The 25795-nt window shown below is 37.5% G+C and overlaps 1 protein-coding gene across 2 annotated transcripts in view; it reads left to right on the top strand.

Moving 5' to 3' along the window:
• The window catches only part of PDK1 (pyruvate dehydrogenase kinase 1), a 33590-nt gene extending 8316 nt beyond the window's left edge, over positions 1-25274 (top strand). Inside the window, exons 6-11 of one of the 2 annotated variants that reach the window (XM_037044453.1) lie at positions 734-811; positions 2296-2373; positions 4500-4537; positions 15877-15987; positions 19941-20054; positions 22053-25274. In XM_037044453.1, the coding sequence (XP_036900348.1) occupies positions 734-811; positions 2296-2373; positions 4500-4537; positions 15877-15987; positions 19941-20054; positions 22053-22193 (560 nt within the window). In that variant the 3' untranslated portion in view covers positions 22194-25274. Of the gene's footprint in view, positions 1-733; positions 812-2295; positions 2374-4438; positions 4538-15876; positions 15988-19940; positions 20055-22052 lie in introns of both variants that reach the window. The other variant, XM_037044452.1, reaches the window with a different exon arrangement.
• The last annotated feature ends 521 nt before the right edge of the window (positions 25275-25795 follow it).

Genomic DNA, 25795 nt, shown 5'->3' with positions numbered 1-25795 from the left:
TAGAAGCCATAATTCATAATAGTTTGGTGTGCATCTTTCCATCCTGTTTTCTGTTTATACCACATAAACTCGTACATGTATATGAATGTTCATCTTACATTGTTGTTTTTGGAAAATGGGGTTCTCTATGTATGTTTTTCTACAAGTTTACAGATACTGTATCATTTTCAGTACATGTGGCTGCACCCCAGGTTTTTGAATGGCCGCCGGATGGATGTATCAGAATATATCAGTCCATCCTCCTTTTGATGCACATATAGTTTATTTCCATTTCTCTCCTTTTGCCAACAGTACTGCAGTGAACATTTTTAGATAGTGCTGACTTTTATTAGTATTTTCTAAAGGAATTAGAAACAGTTAAAGTGTATGTAAAATTTTGACAGCCCCCATAAGGTATGAAACAATGAATGAGAGTATGTATTTCTTAAACCCTCACAAACTCTAAGTGTTTATTGTGTGTGTTGCAAATAATTTCTTCAGTCTGCTGTTTCCCTTTGCTTTGTTTATGGGTTTGTTTGTTTTTTTGTATGGTAACTGTCATTTTTCTTTTATGGCTGTTCGACTTTGTCATGTCATATTTTAAAAGATCTTCCCCAAACTAAGGTTTTTAAAGTATATTTTCTTCTACAGAAAACTTTAAAATTTCATTTGTCAATATTCTTGCTATCTTAATGCATGAAACAGATGTAAATTTATTTAATGATTTTTGTTTGTTTGTTTTGATTTTCACTAGATGGCTATGAAAATGCTAGGCGCCTTTGCGATTTATATTATATTAACTCTCCTGAACTAGAGCTTGAAGAACTGAATGGTAAGCCTGATGTTGTCTTCTCAATGATCAGTATTACAGTTATGTAAGAAGGAATGATAAGAATAATTTAGATTTGTTGTAATATAAAAGGACTTCTTCATTGGCTGTGAGAGTGAGGGAAATATTTAAAAAATATTTGTGTATGTGTGTAGTTAATCTAGTAGGATTCTTTCTGAAAGATAATTTGTATTTTTCTCCCCTGTTTAAAATTTTTTTGATAATGTTGATGATAATAATGATTCTTTGCTTATCTTTGGTTTTCTGGTTAGAAAAAAATAGAGAAAAGTGATGTCAAAAAAATTACATTTGACTTTCATATACACTGCAGTAATTCAAGGTTTACCATTAAAGATTTTTACTTCCTGAATTATAAATCATTTTTACTGTTGAGGAAGTAGAAAGACTAGAGGTGTAGAAGAGGAAAGAAAGACACTCATTTATTTGAGAATCTTTTTATTTCTGATGGCCTTTATTTCTGACTTAGTGCCATTTGGACAAAAAAAGGTTGAGGTGCCTTGGAAGGAGATTGATGAGTTGCACTGTTTCTTCTAGAGGTGGGGTGATTTAGAAGAGGGAAGAACATTTCCTAAGTTAACATGACCCTTTAAGAAGAAGACAGTCAAGCAGGCTTTTACTAAGTTGTATTCTGGACAGTGGTGGAAGAAGGTATCCAATTGAAAATAGAATTGATTGATGTTTTCGTAAAGAAGTATTAATGCATTTGGTCCATAATGGTACCATTCAGTAAATCAACAGTGCACAGTGGTAGTTCGGGAACCCAAAGTATGTGGGTTTGGGTTCCCAAACTATGTGGGTAGTTTGTCGAAGTTCCATCCATGTTTCCAAGAAAGGTTTTATTCGGAGGAGAATCCAGTTTGCTGGCTGCATTAGAATTGTAGGATACGGCAAGGCTTACTCCTTTGTTTTGCGAAAGGTTCTGTTTTACACACTGTCTGCCTGCCCACCAGGCCCACCTGGGCACCTCTTAAGTGGTTGAATGTAAAATTAGCATCTCTTGATAAACTGATACTAGCTTAATTTTTTTCTTCAGATCCCTATCCGTGGAAATGCCTGAAATAAAACAGAAAACCTTCCACCTAGGTGAAACAATTTTTAAAAATGGCTTAAAAAAGAATGTGTTTATGTGAGTTGAACCAAAGAATTTATGGACTGTAGTACTTCTTTTTGGAGAGCAAAATTCTGACCTTAAGGTGGAGTGCCCTTTGAAAAGACTGACTGTCATAGAGAAGAATGGGACGATGGGTTGGTTAAACTGTTTCTAAGGACGCGTGTTGTCACCGTCAGGTGTTCCTCTAGGTGAGCACGGGGTGCAGACACGAATGCCGAGAAGAACGGGTGTGGCGCTTCTCCCCGAAATGATACTGTTCGCCACAGTAAATGTTTTCATCACTACACAGTATAGTCTTTAAAATGCTTTAAGCACATCTCTCTGTACTTTCATATTTTTCTCTTCTGCTCTGTAGCAAAATCACCAGGACAGCCAATACAAGTGGTTTATGTACCATCTCATCTCTATCACATGGTGTTTGAGCTTTTCAAGGTTTGTGAAATAGTATTACATAACCTTTATTAGTCCTTTCCTGAGCTTAGGAATCTGCTCTGAAAGTTAAATACTCTACCGGGTCTCCTCAGTTTCATCAAAAGATGTCATTTCCTGTTCAGCATCATGTCATGTTCCTGGAGACCAGCCTTTTGTCAGCCCTGATGGGCACCTCAGTGTGCTGGTGAGCTCAGACTTGGGAGTGAGAAAGACCTGGGTTCGAATTCCAGTCTGCCATTTAATTATGTGTGTGACCTTCGCCAAGTAACAACCTTTTTGAGCCTGAGATTCCTCTTCTGGAAAACAAGGATAATACTATCCAGGTTACTATGAAGATTGGGGATAACATACTATTTAATTTAATTTATTTTAAAGATTTTATTTATTTTTCTTTACAGGGGAAGGGAAGGAAAGAGGGAGAGAAATATCAATGTATGGTTGCCTCTGGTGTGTCCCCTGTTGGGAACTGGCCTGCAACCTAGGCATGTGCCCTGACTGGGAATCGAACCACGATTGGGGGATAACATACTAAATGTCCAGTACAAAGTCAGCACATTATAGGTGCTCGGTGAAGTTATATTTTTACAAAACAAAATATTTAGAAGAATGATTCTTAACTCTCCACTTTTAAAGGACTAGAGTCCTACTGTTGTATGCTTTAAAATTTTTTTTTAGAGAGTAATTTATATTAACTTACAAGGGTTTTGCTGTTATATTTGTTCTTTACAACAAATGTTGAAAATTAAATAAAATTTATACTAGTAATGTTGAGAATATTTTTTCCTTCAATAACACTTGCTGGTAGACAGGAAAGTGGTTGGTAAATAGTTCGGGTCCCTGTGGCTAAAAATGACAGGTTTAGTCAAGCCTGTAGTCTCTCCCTTACTTTAGTTTCTGTGTCTTCAGCCAGCAGTAGACTGGAAGAGAGAGAGGTAGCTTTCAGCCGGATGATGAAAAAGAAATACCTACTGAAACAGAGAAAGACTGAATAATCTCTCAGAACAGCAAGGGCTCAAGAATGCTCTTTCGTTCTAAGACAGCAAAAAAATATCTAATCCTTCCAAAAATCTTTCAAAGTAATTAAATAAATGATCGGCACTTACAGGATTAAAAATAGTGTTTTCCTTGAAATTTCAGTCACATAAAGATCTTGTTCCTCATGGTCCTTAATAAAAGAAGTACTGCCATATTGTGTGTGAGATTTTATGTAGTGTCAGAATAATGGCTTCCATGCGGACCCTAATTGGAACTGGCCTTTGGTAGAGAGGGTAAAATCTCCTCCTCAGGGGTACACAGTCCTGGCTGGTGTGCTAGAGTCACACTTATTTGCAAATTCAGTCCTATCTTTTGCCTTTTTACTTTATCTAGTCTTGTCAATTTCTACTCCAGTGCTACAGGTCATGTTATCATTTAGTGCTTATGATTAAGTTGGCAACAAGTATCCTGTATCCTTTAGAAATTGATCAAAACGATTTTGCAATGTCAATATCTTTGGTTTCAAACCTAGTGGTAAATTGGATTAGTTTCTACATCATAATGGGACCATTTCTTTTAATACTATATGAAAACATTTTTTCCATAGAGCAATTTATGACAAAATGGTTCTTAAAGAGATGAAACTTTTCATGAATAAGGTTTTTCTGTTATCTACTAAATTATAAAAGCATTTGGATAGAATTTTCTGCTTTATTGTAAGCTATTAAAAGTGTTGAGACATCTGGTTTTGCAAATATGCAGAATTTAGTTGGAATCTTTAAATGAAAATATCTCACAAGTCCTCCAAAACTGATGATAATTTTTTTAAAAAGGTAATTCTTTAAATGATTATAAGAATTATGATTCTTATATGGTTATAAGAATTTATAACCATTAATTATATAACCATATTAAGAATGGTTAATTTGTAACCATTCTTAATATGGTTATGAGAATTATGATTCTTTGCCATATTTCCATCAAATTAAAATTTTTAAAATTTCAAGTAGTGCATATATAGTTTAAAACTATAATGAGTTTCTCTGTCTTTTTCTAAGTTTTGTTTTTAATGGAAATCTAATGTATTTCAGAATGCAATGAGAGCGACCATGGAATTCCATGCTGACAAAGGTGTTTATCCACCCATTCAAGTTCACATCACACTGGGCAATGAGGATTTGACTGTGAGGGTAAATGCTTCTTTTTTTTCTTTTAATTGATGTACAGGCATGCACGTAATTTCTACAAAGATACACTTTTTCTTAGGAGAAAGAAATCTTATCTCCCTAATAGCTAATAAGCATATTCCTTCATTTATCTGGTGGATTATGGAATTATTTCTTGAATTTGTCTCTGTTCTGGTGATTCAGATGATTCAAATAAATCCTAGAGGATTTAGCAGGATTGTGAATATCCATTTTGATACCCACTTTAATACATAAAATCTAAAATATTTGGGTATTTGCAATGTTATGTAGATAGTACATAATTTTTCACTTTTAAATAATGCTTTTCAGTCTCCTTTTTCTTTAATTATTTCATTGGCTTCTCAGAATGACTCTTTAGTTCAGAGCACAGGTAATTTTCATCTCAGTTTTGCAGATCACAAACTTAGACAGTGGTCAGGTTGTGATTACATGGTGAGTAAATGACACAGGACTTAAAATCAGGTCCACTGACCCTACTGCCAGGCCTTTTCCATTACATTGTTCAGATAGCCCAGTTTCTCAGAGTACAGTGATGTTCTCGTTTTTAAATAATAATTTAAAATTTTGTTTCAAAGTAGTAAATGCAGGAGGTATAAAACTCAAATATGTCAGTTCCTGGCTATTTGTGAATCATTACTCAAGATGATCTTTTAGTTATTTCTTCTGATGTATTGCTTTATTTTTATGTATTGCTATTTTGATATTGCTATTTCTGAAATTTAAAAAAATGTAGACATCAAATATTAGGTTTCTGTTTGGTAGCTCAGCTCCCATTATTATGGTAGCAGAGGAATTAGGTCTCTGAGAGTTCTTCCCCTCCTGTACCCAGCGATTTTCTCTATAGTTAAGTTCATACATGGAGTTCTAGGTTGAAAATAATAATCTTGAGGATTTTAAAGGCATCTACTATTTCTCTTTTCTTTAAGTGTATAATTCAGTGGCTCTTAGTATATTCACAGGTTGTGCGATTATATCACTGTCTAATTTCAGAACATTTTCATCACTCCCAGGAAAAACACAATGCCCATTTAGTAATTACTCCCCATTTTCCTGTCTTGCCAGTCCTTGGAAATCACTAATCTACTTTCTGAGTATGGATTTCCCTATTCAGCACATTTCATAAAAGTGTAGTGACTGACTGCTTCCATTGAATATAATGTTATATAGCATGTATGTAATATATATAGCATGTATTGTTAGTAGGTTGTTATAGCATGGTATAGCATAATATAGCATTATTTTCATGGATGAATAATACTCTGTTGTGTAGCTATAACACATTTTGTTTATCCATTCATGAAGTTGATGGACATTGGGTTGTTTTCATTTTTTGGTGGTTATGAATAAAGCTGCCACTCATGTAGAAGTCTGTGTGTGAACATGGGTTTTCAGTTCTATTACTTTACTAGGACTTCAATTGCTTTTACATAACTCTATGTTTAACTTTTAAGAAACTGCCAAACTGTTTTCCAAAGTAATTGTGTCATTTTACATTCCCACCAACAATGTATGAAGGTTCCCATTTTTCCACATGGTTGCCTACACTTGTTATTGGCAGTCTGTTTGATGGTAGCCATTTTAATGGGTGTGAGTGGTATCTCATTGTGCTTTTCATTGGCATTTTCCTAATGATTGATGATGTCAAGCATCTTTTCATGAGCCAACTCTCTGTTTGTATAAAGAAATATCAGTTAAGATCCTTTGCTTTTTCTAAGGGGTTTGTCTTTTCATTGTTGAGTTACAAGAATTTACTCTGTCTATATATTTTCTAATGTAAACACTAGTCCATGGTGAGCTATAAGATTTGCAGATTTCCTGTTCTGTGGCTTTTCACTTTCTTGATAGTATCCTTTAAAACAAAGGTTTTTCATTTTAAGAAATTGCAATTTTTCTATTTTTTTATTGCTAGTGCTTTCAGTGTCATATCTAAGAAACCATTTGCCTAATTTAGTATCACCAAAATTTACAGCTGGGTTTCTTCCTGAGAGTTTTATAGTTTTAGTTCTTACATTTAGGTCTTTGATCCCATTTTTGAGTTAATTTTTATAAATGGTTTGAGGTAGGAAACTTAATTTCTTTCTTTTGCAAATAGATATACTGGTCCTAGTACCATTTTTGAAAGTGCTATTCTTTCTTCATTGAATTTTCTTGTCACTCTTGTTGAAAATCAGTTGTTCGTAAAAGTATGGATTTCTTTCTGATTTCTCAGTTCTATTCCATTAGTCTGTGTATATGTCTCTACTTATACTTGGTTATTGTAGCTCTGTTGTAAGTTTTGAAATAGCCCAGTGTAAGTCCTGCAACCTTTTTCATTCTATTTCAAGATTTTTGTGGCTGTTGTTGGTTCCCTGTATTTTTATAAGAATTTTAATATTAGCACCTCAGTTTCTGCAAAAAAACCCCAGCTTTATTTAACAGGGACTGTTCAATGTGTAGATGAATGGAGTCTTCTAATTCCTGAACACAGGTTCTCCTCACTTATTTAGTCTTCTTTAATTTCTTTCAACAACATTCTATGATTTTCAGTGTATAAATCTTGTACTTCTTTTGTTAACTTTTTTCTTAAGTATGTTAATCTTTTGGGGGTGATTATAAATGGAATTTTAAAAAATTTCATTGTTGGATTGTTCATTGCCAGTGCATAGAAATATAACTGATTTTTGTGTTCTGATCTTGTATCTTGCAGCCTTGCTGAGCTCCTTTATGAGTTCTAACAGTTTTTTGTAGGTTATTTAGGATTTTCTATATACAAGGTCATGTTATCTACAAATAGAGAGATAATTTTACTTCTTCCTCTCCAGTGTGGATTTTTTCCCTTGCTTCACTGGTATGGCTAGAACCCCCAGTGCCGTGCTGAAGGGAAGTAGTGACAGGAGACAGCCTTGTCTTTTTCCTGATTTGGGAAAAGCTTTCAGCCTTCTACAATTAAGTACGATGTGACCTGTGGGTTTTTAATAAATATTGCTCATTAGGTTGAGAAACTTCACTTATTCCTAGTTTGTTGAGTGCCTTTATCATGAGAGGATTTGGATTATGTCAGATGGCTTGTTCTGTATAGATTGAGATAATCGTGTATTTTTTGTTCTTTATCTATCACTTGGTGTATTAAATTGATTGATTTTTGTGTGTTGAACCAAACTTGAGTTCTTGGGCTGTCTACTTCTTAGGTTTTTTTTTTTTTTTTTTTGAGAATTTTGCACTGATATCCATAAGGGATGTTTATTGGTTTGCAGTTTTCTTGGGTGTTGTCTCTGCCTGGCTTCGGTATCAGGGTGATATTAGCCTTCTAGTACATTACCCTAGGAGGGAAGTGTCCCCTCCTTTTCTGTATTTTAGAAGTTTGGGAAGGATTGGTGTTGATTCTTTTAAAAATATTTGGTGGAATCCAAGCCTGAGTTGTTGTAAGATTATCTGTGCCTGAGTTGTTGTAAGATTTTTGATTAGTAGTTCTGTCTCTTCATTTGTTGTAAGTCTATTCATATTTTCTATTTTTTACTGAGGTAATTTCTGTAATTTGTCTAAGAATATGTCCATTTCACCTAGGTCATCTAATTTGTTGGCATACAATCGTTCATAGTATTCTCTTATAATACTTTTTATTTTTGTAAGATTGGTAGTCATATCCCTTGTTTCATTCCTGATTTTATTAATTTGAATTTTTTACCTTTTTGGGGGGGATCAGTCTAACTAAAAGTTGTCAATTTTGTTAATCTTCTCAAAAACCAACTTTTTGTTTCTATGATTTTTCTCTATTGTTTTCCATTCTTTATTTCATTAATTTCCACTATAATCTTTATTTCCTTCCTTTTGCTTACTTTGAAGTTAGTTTGCTCCATTTTTGGTTTCTTTGGATAGAAATTTAGGTTATTGATTTGAGACATTTTACAGTTAAAATTTCCCTGTTAGTCCTGCTTTCACTGTATCCCATAAGTTTTTATGTTGTGTTTTCATTTTTATTCATCTCAAAGTATTTTCTAATTTCCTTTGTGATTTCTTCTTTGACCCATTGGTTATTTAAGACCATGTTGTTTAATTTGTATATATTTGTAGTTGCCCACATTTTGTTCTGTTATTAATTTCTAATTTCATGCCATTGTAATTTCAGAAGTAAAGTTTATGTGATTTTAATCCTTTTATATTTATTGAGACTCGTTTTGTGGCCCAGCATTTGGTCTCTCCTGGAGAATGTTCCATATGTACTTGAGAAAAATGTGTATTCTATTTTGTTGCATGAAGTGTTCTGTAGATAGCTGTTAGGTCTTGTTAGTTTATAGTGTTGTTCCTGTTCTGTCCAGTTGTCCTAGGCCTTATTGAAAGTGGGTCATTAAAGTCTCCAACTATTATTTTGTGTATTTTTCCCTTCAGTTTTGTCAGTTTTTACTTCGTGTATTTTGGAGCTCTGTTAAATGTATATATCTTTACAATTTTGTATCTTCTTGATGTATTGACCTTTTATTTTTGTTACATGTATATATCTTTACAAGTTTGTATCTCCTTGATGTATTGACCTTTTATCTTTGTCTCTAATAACAATTTTTGTCTGAGAGGCAAATTTTGTTTTCTCTGATATTAATGTATCCATCCCAGCTGTCTTTTGGTTTCTCTTTTCATGGTGTATCTTTTTTCAAGTCTTTATTTTCAACCTGTTTGTGTGTTTGAATCTAACGTGTGTCTTGTGTAGACAGCATACAGATAGATAATTTTTAATCCATACCTTTTCCCCTCTCTCCCTCTCTCACCCTACTGATAACCCTCCTTGTGATCTCCACTTCTGTGATTCTGTTCCTGTTTTAGTTGTTTGCTTGTTTTTTCTTTTAAGGTTTGGTTATTAATAACTGTGAGTTTGTTGTCATTTTACTGTTCATATTTTTTATCTTCTTTTTCTTAGATAAATCCTTTTAACATTTCATATAATAAGGGCTTGGTGATGATGAACTCCTTTAACTTGACCTTATCTGGGAAGCACTTTATCTGCCCTTCCATTCTAAATGATAGCTTTGCTGGATAGAGCAATCTTGGATGTAGGTCCTTGCCTTTCACGGCTTTGAATACTTCTTTCAGCCCCTTTTTGCCTACAAGGTTTCTTTTGAGAAATCAGCTCATAGTCTTATGGAAACTCCTTTGTAGGTAACTATCTCCTTTTCTCTTTCTGCTTTTAAGATTCTCTCCTTCTCTTTAATCTTGGGTAATGTAATTGTGATGTGCCTTGGTGTGTGCGTCCTTGGGTCCAACTTCTTTGGGACTCTCTGAGCTTTCTGGACTTCCTGGAAGTCTCTTTCTTTTGCCAGATTGGGGAAGTTCTTCATTATTTGTTCAAATAAGTTTTAAATTTGTTGTTTTTCCTCTTCTTCTGGAACCCCTATGATCTGGATATTGGAACATTTAAAGATGTCCTGGAGGTTCCTCAGCCTCTCCTCATTTTTTTGAATTCTTGTTTCTTCATTCTGTTCTTGTTCAATGTTTCTTTCTTCCTTCTGCTCCAAACCATTGATTTGAGTCCCAGTTTCCTTCCTGTCACTCACTGTTGGTTCCCTGTATATTTTGCTTTATTTCACTTTGGGTAGCCTTCATTTGTTCCTTCATTTTGCAACTGAGCTCAATTAGTTCTGTGAGCATCCTGATTACCAGTGTTTTGAACTGTGCATCAGATAGGTTGGCTCTCTCTTCGTTGCTTAGTTGTATTTTTTCTGAAGTTTTGATCTGTTCTTTCATTTGAGCCATTTTTTTTTCTCTTAGCATTCCTGTTACATAGTAAGGGGTGGAGCCTTAGGCGTTCATCAGGGTGGGGCAACCCACATAGCTGCGTTGTGATACCATATGTGGGGGAGGGGACCGAGAGGGAACAACCGTGCTTGCTCTGCTCTCTGTGGGTTTTCTGTCACTTACCCCACTGCCCACAATCAAATCTGGTGCTGATTCCCGGGTGGGTGGGTCTGTGTACTTTCTAGGACCCTGTGGGTCTCTCCAACGGACTCTCCTGTGAAGCTGGGACTTTCTTCCGCTGCCACCTCCACCCCCACAGGTGTTTTCAGTCAGAATTTTGAAGCTTTATTTCTCCAAGCTGGAGCCCTGGGTTGTGTGGTCTGTCTCGCTTCCCAGTTGTTCCTCCCAGTTGATCCGCATTCGAAATGTGGGGCCGCCCAGTCCTCCAGCTGCTGCCTAGCCGGTCTGCCAGCTGCACCTTGCCCGCCGGGTCCTCTTGTCATTGCCTTGTTGCAAGTCCTTTCCACCCTGGCTGCCTGTCTCCACCCCTCCTACAGGTCTGGATGATTGTGTCTACTTTAACTTCTTGGTCGTCAGACTTCCATACAGTTCAATTTTTTGGTTGGTTTTTGTTTTTAAATTTGTTGCTGTCCTTTTAGTTGTGCAAGGAGGCACATTATATCTACCTATGCTTCTTTCTTGGCTGGAAGTCTCCTTCTAATTGTTTTTGACAAATGTTTCTGATGATGGGGAGTGGGTGCGTGCAGTCCTTTTTGCCTTGGGAGGTCAGAATTGGGTCAAAAAATTCAGTGGCTGTCAGGCTCCTGATTTCATTCTGATTGCATATTATTGATGGGGAGTGGGAATAAGGCCAGTTAAAACACCACAAATCTCACTGTTGTTTTTCTTTACAGCTTGCTCCCAATGTGGCTGTAAGACTTTGGTTAATTTCTAGAGCTGAACAAAATTGATTCTGACAACTTTTGCCATCTCCTGTTGCTTTGATGGAGGAGAGACTTTTTGGAACTCCTTTCTCCAGTGTTTTTCCTGCTATCATTCCTGTAATTCCTTTTGAGAAGACTTAACACTTCAGTTTTCATTCGTTTGTATGTGACTCGTTTTAGTTGGGAGGTTTTGTTCAGCTGGAGCCTTTAAAATCTTTCTTCCAGCTGTTTTGAAATTTCATAATGATGTGGTTTGCTGTGGGCCTTTCCTCACTAACTGGGCTGGACCCTGTAGAATTTAGAATTTCTGCTGTTTCCTTGATGCTTTCTACCCCACTGTGTTGTTTTCTGATAGTCACATTGGGAGATGTTGGGATAGTGAAATGATCCTCTTTTTTTTTCCGTATCTTTTTTCTCCTGCTTAACTTTTTATTCTACTCTGTCAGATTTTCTTGACTTTAAATTCCAAGCCCTTCTATTGACTTCATAGTTTCATTATCTTATTATAAATGTCTTTTTTACTATTCTTTTTTATAGTATCCCACTTTGGTTTTATCTTTTATCATTCTGAGAATATTAATGATAGCTTTTTTAAAAAATCAATCTGTCTCTGCTGTCTGCACTGTTATCTCTGAGTTTCTTTTTCTATGTGTATTTCTCTTGCATGTTCATTTAAAAGAGTGAGGCACAAATAAATACATGACTGTACCCTCTATTTGCTGAAAAAGTAATGTGAATGCATCACCCTTTTTTCCTAGTCCAGATGCTCATGTGTGTCTATTTTTTGGCTGGTTATGTGTCAGCTGCTTGCTCACTAAGGTTTATTACTTGATTCAAAATAAGTCCCATATGGCTTCTGCTTTGGAGTTTCAGTTATACACAGCATGACCTTTCTTATAGCTTTTCCTGCTCCTGTTTCTTGTGCTTTAGTAAATGGTCTGCAGGTGCTTTCCATTGCTACTTGTGGTCATCCATCACCACATGGATCACCTAGGCACTCAGGAGACTCCTTCTGTGCTGGTGGACAGACAGGCTTTGCTTAGGGATTCTGTCTGTTTGGTGTAAAGAAAGGTTCATAATGGCCCAGGATTCTCACTTCTAGGTATGTATATACTCTGAAGTTTTAAAAACAGATGTTCAAGCGAAAACTTACACATGGTTGTTCATAGCAGCATTGTTTACAATAGCCAAAACAGGGAAACGGCCCAAATGTCCATCAACTGATGAATGGATCAGTTAAGTGTGATATATATCCATCTAATGGAATATTAGTTGGCCATAAAAAGAATGAAGCATTGGACATGGTTCCTGCAACATTGAAAACGTTATTCTAGTGAAACAAACCAGTCACAGAGGCCAGGTGTCCTTTGGTTCTATTCATATGAAATACCCAGAAGACGCAGCTATCAAGGGGCAAGAGGCAGACTAGTGGTTGCTTAAGAGTGTGGTCAGCAACGTGTCCCAGCGTTTCCTTTTGAGGTAATAAAAGTATTCTAAAATTGCCCGTATTGGTGGTCGTACTATCTGTGAATGTATTAAAAGCTATGAGTTTGAATGGGTGAATTTATGGTATGTGAATTATATTTCAATAAAGCTTTTAAAAATGTTCATAAGGGTCTTGAATAGACTATTCTAGAAGCCCTTTATAAAAACCCTCCTGTGCATTGGGCTCTGCCTCCAGCCTCCTCACATCCAAGGTCACATGACTGCATCTATTCTAGTTATCTCTTTATCTGTTAAATGCTTGCTTTAATTTTCTTCAGTAGAGATTTCATCCCCATCACTTACCCTAGGCTTTAAGAATCAAAGTATGGGTTTTTTTCCTCCATCCTTTTAGTTTATTCAAATTATTGACATTTTTTACCCTCTGCTGAAAATCCTATGAAAGAATTGTTTTTGTCTGTCTTAGAACTCTTGCTGCTCTTTCAGATTTGTGTTTGGTCTATATTCAGTAAATAATACAAGTGTTATAGCCACATATCTTTAAAATTAAAATGTAAACATCTTGGTTCATTGACTGTTGATTTTATAAGGTTGACACTGAAAAAGATGTCAAGTAAGAGACTTCAGGAGCTCCGGGTGGGAGTCAGGGTTAATAAATTTCCCACCTTCAGAGCTCTGATCAAGTTGCCTGTGGTTGATTTCCCTTGGACTTGAAATTCACATGAGCTAGCCCAGGGAGTCCAGTGTTATGCCAGTAGGAAGTTAGAGATGGCAGCTCTTGGATGACATTGAGAAGTGGTGATTTCATACCCTGATTAGAAAACTTTAAAAATAATTGGCGAACTTTTCTTCCTCAGCCTTACTGTTGACAGTACTCCTCACTGGGTATGTCTTTCCTTTCCTTAGCACAGGCTTATGTTCCTATGAGTCTAGATTTTTTTTCTTTAATTTGTCTTAATCAGAGATTTTTTGTTTAATTTTCCACATCTCTTTCCCAGTATATTTGTCATCAGAGTGCCACTCTTCTTGTCTTAAATACATCCAGACCAAACATCTGTCTCTTTCTCCCCTGTTATTTCCTCCCTCCCTTTTTCCAAAGAACTTAGATCCTCTGGTATACTATCATCTCTTACAACTCTCTTGGAAACTCTTTTGACCACTTGAAAAAATCTGCTGGTTCCAGTTTATTGTGTTTTGGGGTGCAAGGCAAAGGAGGTTACCTTTATTTCCTTTTATCAGTTTTTCCTATGGCTTAGTTTACCCCTTTCACCATCTAGTAAGAAGACACCGATCAAAGTCACCCGTGTCCTTTCTGCTCTGCTCCCTGCTTTTCTCCTACTCCCTTTGGCGAGAAGTCACTTCTTGTTTTATAACTGCTGGGTGCTGGAAGGTTAGGGAAAACCAGGAAATGTTTATTGAATCCTACCTTTTTATCTTTATATCTATTTTAGTATGCTGTTTACTTAGTTAATATTTATGGAACTCTCATATTTCTTACCATGTAACCAGCAAATGTGCACAGAGCATTAAAAGATGAATAATTAACACATTGATGAATCTAAGAAAATGCCCATACCATTTTATTCATCTTACTAAAATAAATCTCTTTACAGGGCTTTGAATCCATGGCTAAGAACAATTTTAAGCATAATGCAACAGACAAGTTCTTAATAAAGTCCTTGTATATTTTTATACTGCAATTATCTAATAATAGATATGTCAGAGGCAAGTCTTCAAATGGTATTTCAAAGCAGATTTTTATTTTATAAGTTAAAATAGCTATGTGATTTTAATTATGTAAGGAATAGACAACAGGTCCTCGAATAACATTATTTAATCTAACATTGTTTAGTTATAACCTTGATGGATGCCATAGAAACTGATCTCTATTTATATCAATTAGCCTATGGAAAAATTGGCTTCCTTATACCACAGTTTCAAAAACCCATTGATGATGTTAGGTGAGCACTTACTGTATAAATATACTATAAAGATTTTTAAGGAGTATGTAAAAACCAGAAATCATTTAGCCTATTAACATCTTAATACATAGCATTCAGAACTATTTTTGTATCTACGCATGTCTATACACCCATGTTTAAAGCAGATTTGTTTGTGTATGACAATTGTGATAATATTATAGATAGTATAATCAATTTAGATCTTGTAACAAAGGAAGATGGCTGTGGTAGATCAGATTAGGAGGTATATATACAACAGCTAGGAAAGTAAGTCTATATTAATTGTGAAGGAAAACAAAATGAAGACAATCTGTAAAGAAATCATTACATCCAATCTACCGTATGAGTTGAGTTGGAAAATGCTATAAGCACAGTATAAACCCGTGTACTTTACACACTCGCCAGAAAGTTGTCTGGGAGTCTGTGCTCTGAAATGGCTGGTAGATGGGCTTCTAAACACAGTGACGTGGTTCTGCTCTTTCCTCCCTGAAAATGTACATTATACTGTTGTTCCCATGATAGAAGTAATTATGAAAAAAGTTCAGAAACTAAAAACCCGAAAGAAGAAAATTGCTCATAATTCTGTTGACTAAAATATATCATTATAGACTTTACAATTTAACTTCTATAAAATTAGAATATAACAAATTCTTCTTCATAACTTTTCTCTGCTTAACAAGATTTTGTGAACATCTCTCATGCCAGTGTAGGTTTAGATAATATTAAATGGTTAAATAGTATTCTGTTTTAGAATGTCCATTAGTTTACTCAGATAGTCCCCTATTTAGGTTGTAATCCAGTTTTAGCTGTTCTCCATCACAGTAAAACTGTGATGGATAGTCTTATACATTCTTTGCATACTCTTCTGATTTTTTTTTTAGGATAAACACTGTCGGGTCAGAGGGTTTATGCATTTTTAATCTGGTTGTCAAACTGCCTACCATAAAGAAATAATAAATGTATGCTTACATTGAAGATAGGCTTAGCTTATGCCTCATTCTGTGCAGTACTGCAGTGTTAGCATGACTTCAGTCAATACACTAAGCCACCACATTGAATCTGCATCATGATGGGGTTTATTATATACTATGTGTGAGACGAGTTAAGTCCAGCAGTGTGGGAAGTGTTTACACTGGCAACTTCCGTTGCATGGTGTTTGTTTGGAAAAGCCGCACTCTCCAGCCAGCAGTTAGACTATGACACTGAGTACATGTGGGTATTTTGCTGTTTATGGGACTTGGTCAGAATGCGTGGTTCTTTCTCCTCTTAGATGAGTGACCGAGGAGGTGGTGTTCCTTTGAGGAAGATTGACCGACTCTTCAACTACATGTACTCAACGGCACCCCGGCCTCGTGTCGAGACATCCCGCGCAGTGCCCCTGGTATGTGATAAAGAAATACCGAAGTGTGTTTTTGTGAGTTGCCAGAAAACCCCAACAAACTGGCTACCAAATAAACCAGTTAAGACACTGTGTAGGGTACACCACAAGGAAGAAGGGAAGCTATTAGGAAAAAATTTGCTCTAAATTAGAATAGCACTTGGTTATTTTTCATCTGGTTGAAGAGCACAACACAAAGAGGATTGTTTTAGCGGTCTCGTTGCCAAGCCGGGTAGTCACATGTCGGTAGTTTTCATGTGGGACCTACCGTTTCTTATGTAAAGACTAAATTAGCAGTTTTACTGGTATCTTATCAACACTGATTTAGTCTTCAGTGTTGATTTTTTTCCCCTCAAGTATGTATAACAGAAAAATTTCATATTCTAGACCCAGAAATAAGACTAGAGGTCTGATCAATTAGATCAGCAACCTGAAAATGGCCAGATTATAATTGTCTTGCTGGTGTTATTTGCTCATCCTAATAGTCAGCTGTTTTCAGGTTTAATAAGAGTAGTTCTTGAATTGACTCCATTCTTGTTCTCCACCCCCAGAAAAGTGCTTTGCCAAGTCTCTGCCCTGTAATTCTCGAAGGACTGGTTTTCTAGGTTTGGAATCTTCTCTGGCATATACAGTGGAGTTGTATACATGATGAAACAGCGTAAGACGGATCTATTTTAGACTCTTGGAAGTTACTGGAAGGACTTTGTTCTAATAGTTTTATCTGTTATGTAGCACAAATTCTGTAGCTACAACTATAATATGGTTCGTGTCTTACAAAACTTTTTAAATGGTTCATGTAGTAGTAAGTTTCTCCAGTGTAGATATGTGGTGCCTGCGGTAGGCATCCGTGTGCTGAGGGGCAGACAAGGTCAAACAATAAACATGTGTATCTTCTTAGGTTCTAATTTTGCTCTAGGAATAAGGGGAGAAAGAGATATACGGCTTTTGTAGTAAAATGTGTCATAGAATTTCTGTGCAGAGGGCATAGCATACTAGTCCAGACTCGATCCATACTGTGTGGTTCCATTCCTGACTTAACCACATTTTAGCTGAGTAGCTTTGGGAAAATTATGGCCCTTCTAATATCCCCGTTTCTCCAACTTTAAAAATCGAGTTATTGTATGGGCTTTTACTCTGTGTAAAAATACCTTTCATAATGCCTGTCACAAATTCAGTGCCATGTAAGTGTCTGTTGTTTAGGAGGCCAAATTTATGTGAATTTTAAGAAAATATTTTATTTATTTACTTTTAGAGAGAGGGAAAGGAACAGAGAAAGAGAAGGAAAGAAACATCAATGTGCAGGAGATACATCGGTCGGTTGTATCTCAGAGACCCCCAGCTGGGGACCTGGTCCACAGTGCAGGCATTTGCCCTGACTGGGAATCGAACCAGAAACCTTTTGGTTCTCAGGCAGGTGCTCAATCCACTGAGCTACACCAACCAAGGCTACAATTTATGTGAATTTCTAGGAAAACAGGATACTTGACATGGCACAAGCTTCCCTGCGTGTCTGCACAGCCTCACTGAGGGGAAGGCGGTTGTGAAGCTCCTTTCAGAGTCTCCCTCCTGATGTCAGGACCACCGTGTAGGTGGACCCAGTAAGCAAACACTGGGGCAGCTGGAGACAGACTGCCCGACATCCCCAGGTGTGGTTGTCTTGTCTGCCTGATTGCTGAGAGCTTCCTCCATGTGGTTGCCTCTGGTGGGCATCTACATAGGCCGAACATCTTCACACTGTGAGCCCACTCAGAGAGGACCATCCCCATTTCTGTCTCTCAGACCTCCTTCCCATCAGCTATCCAATTTGTTTTCTCCAAGTCCCTGACCAGCCAGCCTGTTGGCCACCTGGGAGTCCATGGAGGTGCTGCACCTCAGGTTCTGCCCATGAGTAGGATTTACTTCTGTCCTGAGAGAGGCTGTAGTGAAAGAGCAGCCCATTGCTGGCTGGTGCTGGCATCCTGTGTAGCTCCACTGGCTGTCAGGCCATTTTCCGTCTCCAAAGTATCTGTAGGGGGAGCTCCACGAGTCCACACGTGTGGTTGAGGGAGAGGCCGTGATGAAGCAGATCAGGCCATGCCATCCTGAGCCTCCTGCTTGTGCCGTTTCCTTGGGTCCATTTTTGGAACTAATTAATATATAAGTCAGGGTTCCAACAAAAAAGAGACAGCACATTTAACTTCTGATAATTAAGAATGGCTTATTTACAAATAAGCCATTCTTAAGACAGATTACAGAGCTATGGGTAAGGATAGTGCAGGGATCCAGGGCTAGCAGCAGTGGAGCTGGCCGCCACCCAGAATCAAAGGGAGAAGCCAGCCGAACCCACAAAGGGGAAGGTTGCAAAGCAGCTACTTAGTAACAAGGGGCCCAGCCTGCCCAAGGGAAGCAACCTCGGCCTGAAGGGGAATGAATACTCTTGACCTGACTCCCTCTGAACTCCTATGGGTTTCCCATTGGCTGGACCCACTGGAAAAAGAGGGCATGGGAATCCATTGATGTCATTCATTCAGCTCAGCCTCCCAGAGGAAGGAGAAATGTGGAGGATGGTCAGTGTGAAGGGGTGAACAGAAACTGTGGTTAGAAAAATCCAGTAAGTGGTGGAGATAGTTATAACCAGAGCCTGGATTTGTTAATAGCACTTTGATTCTCAAATCCACATTAGCTCTTAACTAAAGTGTTATACAGAATGTCACTGAACACTCATTTGGTGATAAAAATCATTTTTACATTTATCTAAATTTTGCTTTGTATTAAAGGATTGGTACAGTTTATTCCGGTAAATAAGGTCATTCCGGATACTGGGTACAGGATGAACGAAGACACAGAAGTAAAAAAATAGCATATGTTTGAAGAACTTAAGAGCAGGAGCTTTAGTTCAGCTGGACTGGAAAGTGGGAGGCAGAGACCTGATCTTATCAGGTCTTGAAACTCTTTTACAAGCTTGGGTTTTTATTTCAAGCCAGTGGGTGGGGGGGTGGAGCTGTGCTTTGAAAAATTTTAAGCAGAGGAGTGACCTGTAAGTGAGGATTAAGAAAGTAGAGCTGTTACAGATCTCGCCAGGTTCAGAACACAGACTGGAAATTCAGGGTATGAAGTCAGGTGATACATCTGTTAGGCTGTGACGAGGCTTTTTCTACTCTTGCTTCTAAAAGAGAACATGTTTTAGGTGATGCTGCCCAAAGCACTATTGGGATACTCTAGAGCAGGCCAGTGAAGCAAAGCAGTGTGCTTTTCCAGACCTCTCAAGTCATTTCATGGTAGAAAGAAGAATGAAGACTTCTAANGGGTGGAGCTGTGCTTTGAAAAATTTTAAGCAGAGGAGTGACCTATAAGTGAGGATTAAGAAAGTAGAGCTGTTACAGATCTCCCCAGGTTCAGAACACAGACTGGAAATTCAGGGTATGAAGTCAGGAGACACATCTGTTAGGCTGTGACGAGGCTTTTTCTACTCTTGCTTCTAAAAGAGAACATGTTTTAGGTGATGCTGCCCAAAGCACTATTGGGATACTCTAGAGCAGGCCAGTGAAGCAAAGCAGTGTGCTTTTCCAGACCTCTCAAGTCATTTCATGGTAGAAAGAAGAATGAAGACTTCTAAATGACTGGAGGGGAGCCATATAATGTAGTTCTCAGCTAGGGTCCAGTGATCACAGTATTAGCGGGTTTCTTGGATACAGGCACCAACAGCCCTGGAGTACTCAGTATCGTCTGTTTTCATTAGATAAGTATTTCAAAGAAACGCTTCTCTGTAATGATCAGAATTATGGTTATTAATAGAAAAAAGTTGGGTTAAAATGGGGCCTCATAAAAACTTTTATGTCTTACAAATTTAACATGAAGCACATGAGCAGACATTGATCTATCAGTCTTTTGATGTACTGCCCAGGCCTTCTCTTTGGTTCTACAGATTGAAATGTCAGTTATCTTCTGAATGGAATTTCGTTTTCCTCACACAACAGGCTGGTTTTGGCTATGGACTGCCCATCTCCCGTCTGTATGCACAGTACTTCCAAGGAGACCTGAAGCTGTATTCGCTGGAGGGCTACGGAACAGATGCAGTGGTCTACATTAAGGTGGTAACTGTAGTTTTTTCGAGTGAATGAGACTTCTTTCCATAAGAAGAAAAGATGCCAATATTTAACTATAATGAAAACTTCCTTTACCCTAGGCTATCAAAATAGAAATGTGTGGTTTTTTTACATAGGATCTCATTTTTTTTGGACAGATTATCTCCTTGACTTTGGGAGAAGAAATGCTCTTCTCTGTAATGATCAGAATTATGGTTATTAATAGAAAAAAAGTTGGATTAAAGTGGGGACTCATAAAAAGATTTATGTCTTACAAATTTAATTTTAACATGGAGCACGTGAGCGGACATTGATCCAGCAGTCTTTGATGTACTGCCCAGGCCTTTTCTTTGGTCCTATAGATTGAAACTTCAATTATCTTCCTTGCAGAAGCTGTACTTACAATTCTTTTTTTTTTTTTGGTTTCTTTAAACAAAGAAACAACTGAGTGCATAATCCTTTTTTATTTTTATGCAGTCCTTTACAAATATATTCTGACTTTGATTTGATATCATTTTTATGTGACTTTCTATCATGACTTTTTCCAAAATATTCATTTTAGTTTTCAAAGAATCTCCCCTTTTTTTTGGCATTTTGTGTTAGTTATACTCTATTAAATTATGTACTTACAATAACAGATGTAATTGCATAAACAGATTTTGGAACAAGCACAGGTGACTCTTGGTAAGCCTATAGCTCACCAGGTGGGAGGAGAAGCACTAAGCCTACTGGCCTTGGATGTTCCATGTGTTTATGAGGAAATTAGCATATTTTACAGGGATAGAGAGTACTGAACCCCATCAATCCACTAGACTGGTTCATCTGTTGGTACCTATTTAGTGATGATAGTTTCCTGTTCTGGCCACCAGATGGCGACCATTTTATAGGAAATGCTGAAGACTTTTGGAAAAAATAAATTTATCTGAAAAGGTTAAGTTCTTTCAAGATCATAGTTCTTTTTCTTTTTCTTTTTTTCTTTTTAACCATCTCAATCTTAAGGAACTTAAAAAGGGCAACATGAATGCAATACTTTGTATCACTAAATGTAACATCTTTGATCCGGTCTGTATAGATCAGGAGGTGCTGGCAGTTCTGGCGTAATTAAAGAGAATATACAGGTGAAAGGTTTTTAGTTCCACTTTGGAAAAAATAGATGACAGGAAGTCTTACAGAATCATTAAAATCACTAACATCAAATATCTTCTTTAGCATTATCAAAATGAAATTTATAGTTCAATATTTTCTACATCTTGGGAAATGCCTATGACTTAAAGTTGAAATTCTACTTAAATATCCCAACTTGAAGAAGATAAGGAGTTTATTTCAAGTTCCAATGATTTGCAGGAAGGTAAAATAGAAGAGTGCATTAACAGTAATGTTTGGAACCATGAAATTATGCATGCTGCAGACGCCCATGCTGCAATTGAGACTGGCTTTGAGGGCAGTAGAAAGACACAGGATCAAACCCAGGGCCAAAAATGACTCATGCAAAAACTGCGATGCCTTAGACATAGTTTTATATATATTGATGGTAATATCATATTACATTTTTAAAAATACAGTGAATGAAAAATAGTATTCATTCTAATAAATAATTAAAATAGAGTTCACTAAATGATTGTACAATTACATATATTAAGGTACATATGTCAAGTTACATATGTCAAGTTTTTATGCTTTTATGCTTACATGACTTTTTAAATTAATGAGCTTCTTTTCTGGCTCATGCTTCGTAAGAAGCATGTGTTATACTTGTGTAAAATTTCAGTCCCGTGGCTTCCGGGCAGCACACCCAGTCAGCATGCACACCAGGCAGTGCCACAGACTTAGTCAATATGTTTCCAGTATGTACACTACTTAAAAACGTACGGAGATGGTGCTATGATTAATAAGATACAAAGTCAGTAAAGTATGTTGAATTCGTAGTAACCTTTTGCCACTGTATGTTTTCTTAAATAATGGACTCTAAAAACATGCCAGACTTAGGTCCTGCTTTTCTTTCAGGCTCTATCAACAGAATCGGTAGAAAGACTCCCAGTGTATAACAAAGCTGCCTGGAAGCATTACAACGCCAACCATGAGGCTGATGACTGGTGTGTCCCCAGCAAAGAACCAAAAGACATGACGACATTCCGCAGTGCCTAGGCACACGTGGGAGCCCTAGGAAGTCTGAATGTGGCTTTTGTGGTACATTTGGAAGGGATGGTGTGGAGAACTACATTATACCAAATACTTCATGTGCCCTTTTTGCAACTATTTGGGTAGAATAAATGGAAAGTGAATTCTATTTTATGCCAATTAAACCTCCAAAAGAATGAAATTGTACCTATTGGACACTTATATTTTCACAGCTAATTGAACATATTTTTAAACAACTGTACTTTTGGTCAACTTTTCCCTTTATGGTAGACTTCAGAAGAGTGTAAGTCTTTGGGTTTCTATAGGAAGCTGTGTGGTTTTGTAAAATACTTTTCATTTATGTCTGCTGGAAACATTTTCTTAATAATACTGATTAGCTAGTTAACCGTTTTTCTGTGATTTGGTGGAGTTCTGCCATCCTTTACTTAGTAGTGGCAACTGTAGTAAGACAGTCTTCAATTTTACCAGTGACTAACTACAAGTAAAGCAGAAACAGTTGTCCTGTGAGCATGGAATCAGCCACCTTAAAGCTTCTACACATGCATTGTCTTAGCTCTGAAGTTAACTTGTCATTTTTTAATTTTATTGCAAAGGGTTATAATGACTAGTTCCCTATGGATCTAAGCCTAGATCATGGGCAGTCTACTTTGTTCTTGCAATTAACGTAAAGAGAATTTTTTGTGCTAAAACAAACCAGCAGCTGCCAACATTCTACAGAAGAAATTGTGGGCAAAGCAGTGAGTCCCCAAAACTGAACTATCAATTTTTGAGATTACATGGAAGAGCTTTTGAGAAACTGAGCTTTTCTGGGCCCCACTCCAGACATGCTGAATTAGATTCACTTAAACGTTCCTACAGGAGTTTGATGCATTACCTACTTAGGGAAACATTCTTTTTGTTTTGAATCCTCACTCAGGATGTGTTTATTGATTTTTAGAAAGAGAGGTAGAGAGGAAAAACAAAACCAAACACTGGTGTGAGGGAGAAACATCGGCTGCCTCCTGCACGCATTCTGACTGGGGATTCAAACCTGCAAACTAGGTGTGCGCCCTGATGGGGAATCGAACCCACAACCTTTTGCTGTACAGGCTGAGCTCCAGTCAGCAGGAACCATTCTAAAGTGAGTAATGATAATACCACATTTACTCAACTAACAGAAATCTTTAGGTTCTGGTTTTCACCTATCCAAAGGTCAGTCTTCCAGGCTCCAGGAGACACCCTCTGAGTCTCAAATCTGTTGCCATTAGAATCATAATTTGAAGCAGGAGACAAAATTAGTACTGGAGAATAAATAGTACATACCAGAAGGATCAGAACCATAGATGCACGTCTTGACAAAGAACAAATGTTTTAAAAGAAATATCTAGACTTTGTTATCAGAAAAAAGTCAATTTGGGCTTATCCCAGAAATGTTTTGCATTTCGTCTACAGATACTTTGGTATAACACATTAAGGTAACTCCGTTGGGCTTTGGAACAGAGAGGCGGTGCAGGTGATACCGCCCCTGGGTGGGGACGAGGGGTGTGGGCCGGGGCTGCGTGGGGTGGGGCCCCGCCCCCCCCTGTTCTGACCGCCCCTCCCCCGGCCGCCAGTCCAGCCGCCCCTCGGGACGGGGAAGTTAGGAGGGTAGTCGAGCCCCATCTTTCAAGGTGGCAGGGAAATACACTGAGAATAAACTTCACCGGTAAGATTTTAAATGTTGAAGAACAGCTTTACTACTTAAACGGGGGATTTTTATCTGGCAAATACGTCGAGTTGAAACACCTCGTTCTCAAAAGGATTGCACAAACTTAATAGTTACATACACACTTGTAAATTGGGAGGGATGTTGGAGGGCAATGAGTCTAACCCTGATTTGAGAGATGTTGATCCGAGACTCGGAGTGTGTGGTTTGCCCCGGGGCTTTTGGCTAAAGTAACCAAATGTTGGAAACAGATCTTTTACCTAACCTATTCTTCTTTTACCATGGATTTGGTGAAAAACGATAGGATATGCTAATAGGTTATTTTATTACGTGTGTTACAGTTTTTTAATTTTAAAGTACGACTTTCTGTCCTGGAGATCAGCGGTGGCTTTGACAAGACAGGCTCGCCAAGTTCCGGGCGCCTGTGGCCGGCGGCAGTGGGGGTTGGGGAAGGAGGCGACGACTGTCGCACAACCAATTCGGTTCAGGTCTAACAGCGTCCCGAGGACGCTCTGCCCTGCAGGCCCCCGCCGACTTTTTGGCCCCCGACCCTCAGCCTTTGGGAAGGTGCCTCACCTGAGATCCCTCCGCTGTTCTGCGTCGAGCCTCTACTGTGGCTGCACGGGTGCCTCCGCTGGAGTCTGGTTAGGGGAAGGGAAAAAGTAGTTCGAATGGGCGGAGGAAGGTGGTGCATGTTGCAGCTGGGAGCTTCGCTCACTGCCACACCCTTGCTCCCAGGACCTCAGGAAAAAAATCCTACTCTTCTTGTAATAAAATGCATCGGAATCGTTTGAAATCAAAGTATCCACTTTCCTAAATGAAACAGTTGTGCAGCTGACATACTGGATGTATTTTTACTTATGAAAGACTACCCCCACCCCAAAATTTAAAGTTTTCCTTCTTTATTTAAGGGCTAAGAAATTATGTTTTACAGAAAAAGTGAAATATTTTACTTTAGCTTCTTTTTAAGGTATAATGACTCTTACATTGTTATTGTGGTAATGGACAGGAAATTACATACAAAAATATTTGGGGGGAAGAGTTTTGCTAGTTGGTTTTAAATCATTAAAACCTGAATTATTTTTAGATTTCTGCATTCTTTTGCCCACCAGCATTTGATGTGATGCTATGTAGATATAAAAATATACTGAAGGATAAGAATTAATACTACATGATTTTTATAACCTGGGCATTTAATGAACGTGCCAACATTTTTTAGGAAGAATTGCAAAAATATTCTGTGTTATACTTAAAACACGGGCTGGCTTTAGAGATCCTCCTACTGAATAGCAATCACTTTCTTGCACTGTGAAGTTTTTTATGTTACAATGTTGAAGTTGAAGTCTACCATACTATTTTATAAAATGTTTTGTGAACGGCAATAAACTGAAAACATGAATCAACTCTTATTTTGAAGATTAAATTGGGGCAATTTAGGTTTTGGAAATATAATCATGTCTTTTAAATGAAAGTCTTGCATCATCAAGGGTCAACATTCTGTAAACATTCAAAAAGTTGGTGGTAGGTGGCTTGCACTACATTTCACCATCTTCAGTAGAGGAAGTGTTTGGAATTTAGATTTCCAAGGTGTATTATCCTAATGGGGAAAGCCAGAGGAAGAGAGAGTTCATATGGTTTGAATCATCCTAAATTTTCATTATCCAGACACACATGACTAATTGCATGAATGAATATGTTGTATGATTCTTAGAAGGCTATATTTAAGTATTCTTTGAATAACTTTTCACAATATAAGTAATTGTAGAAAAAGTCCTAATTTAATGAGCAGTGCTCCTCTGCTTGTACCAGCTGAAAGTCAGATTTGAATTCCTCTGATTGATGGATAGGACCACAACATCCCTTCATTGTTAAAGACAAGTCCCAGAATAGAACATTGCAGGTAAAGAAATGGGGATACAAGCTC

Source organism: Sturnira hondurensis, unplaced genomic scaffold (assembly GCF_014824575.4).
Source record: "Sturnira hondurensis isolate 20B ecotype Veracruz unplaced genomic scaffold, ASM1482457v3 Scaffold0004136, whole genome shotgun sequence".
NCBI classification, from domain to species: domain Eukaryota; kingdom Metazoa; phylum Chordata; class Mammalia; order Chiroptera; family Phyllostomidae; genus Sturnira; species Sturnira hondurensis.
This window is presented reverse-complemented; position numbering and strand designations above follow the sequence as displayed.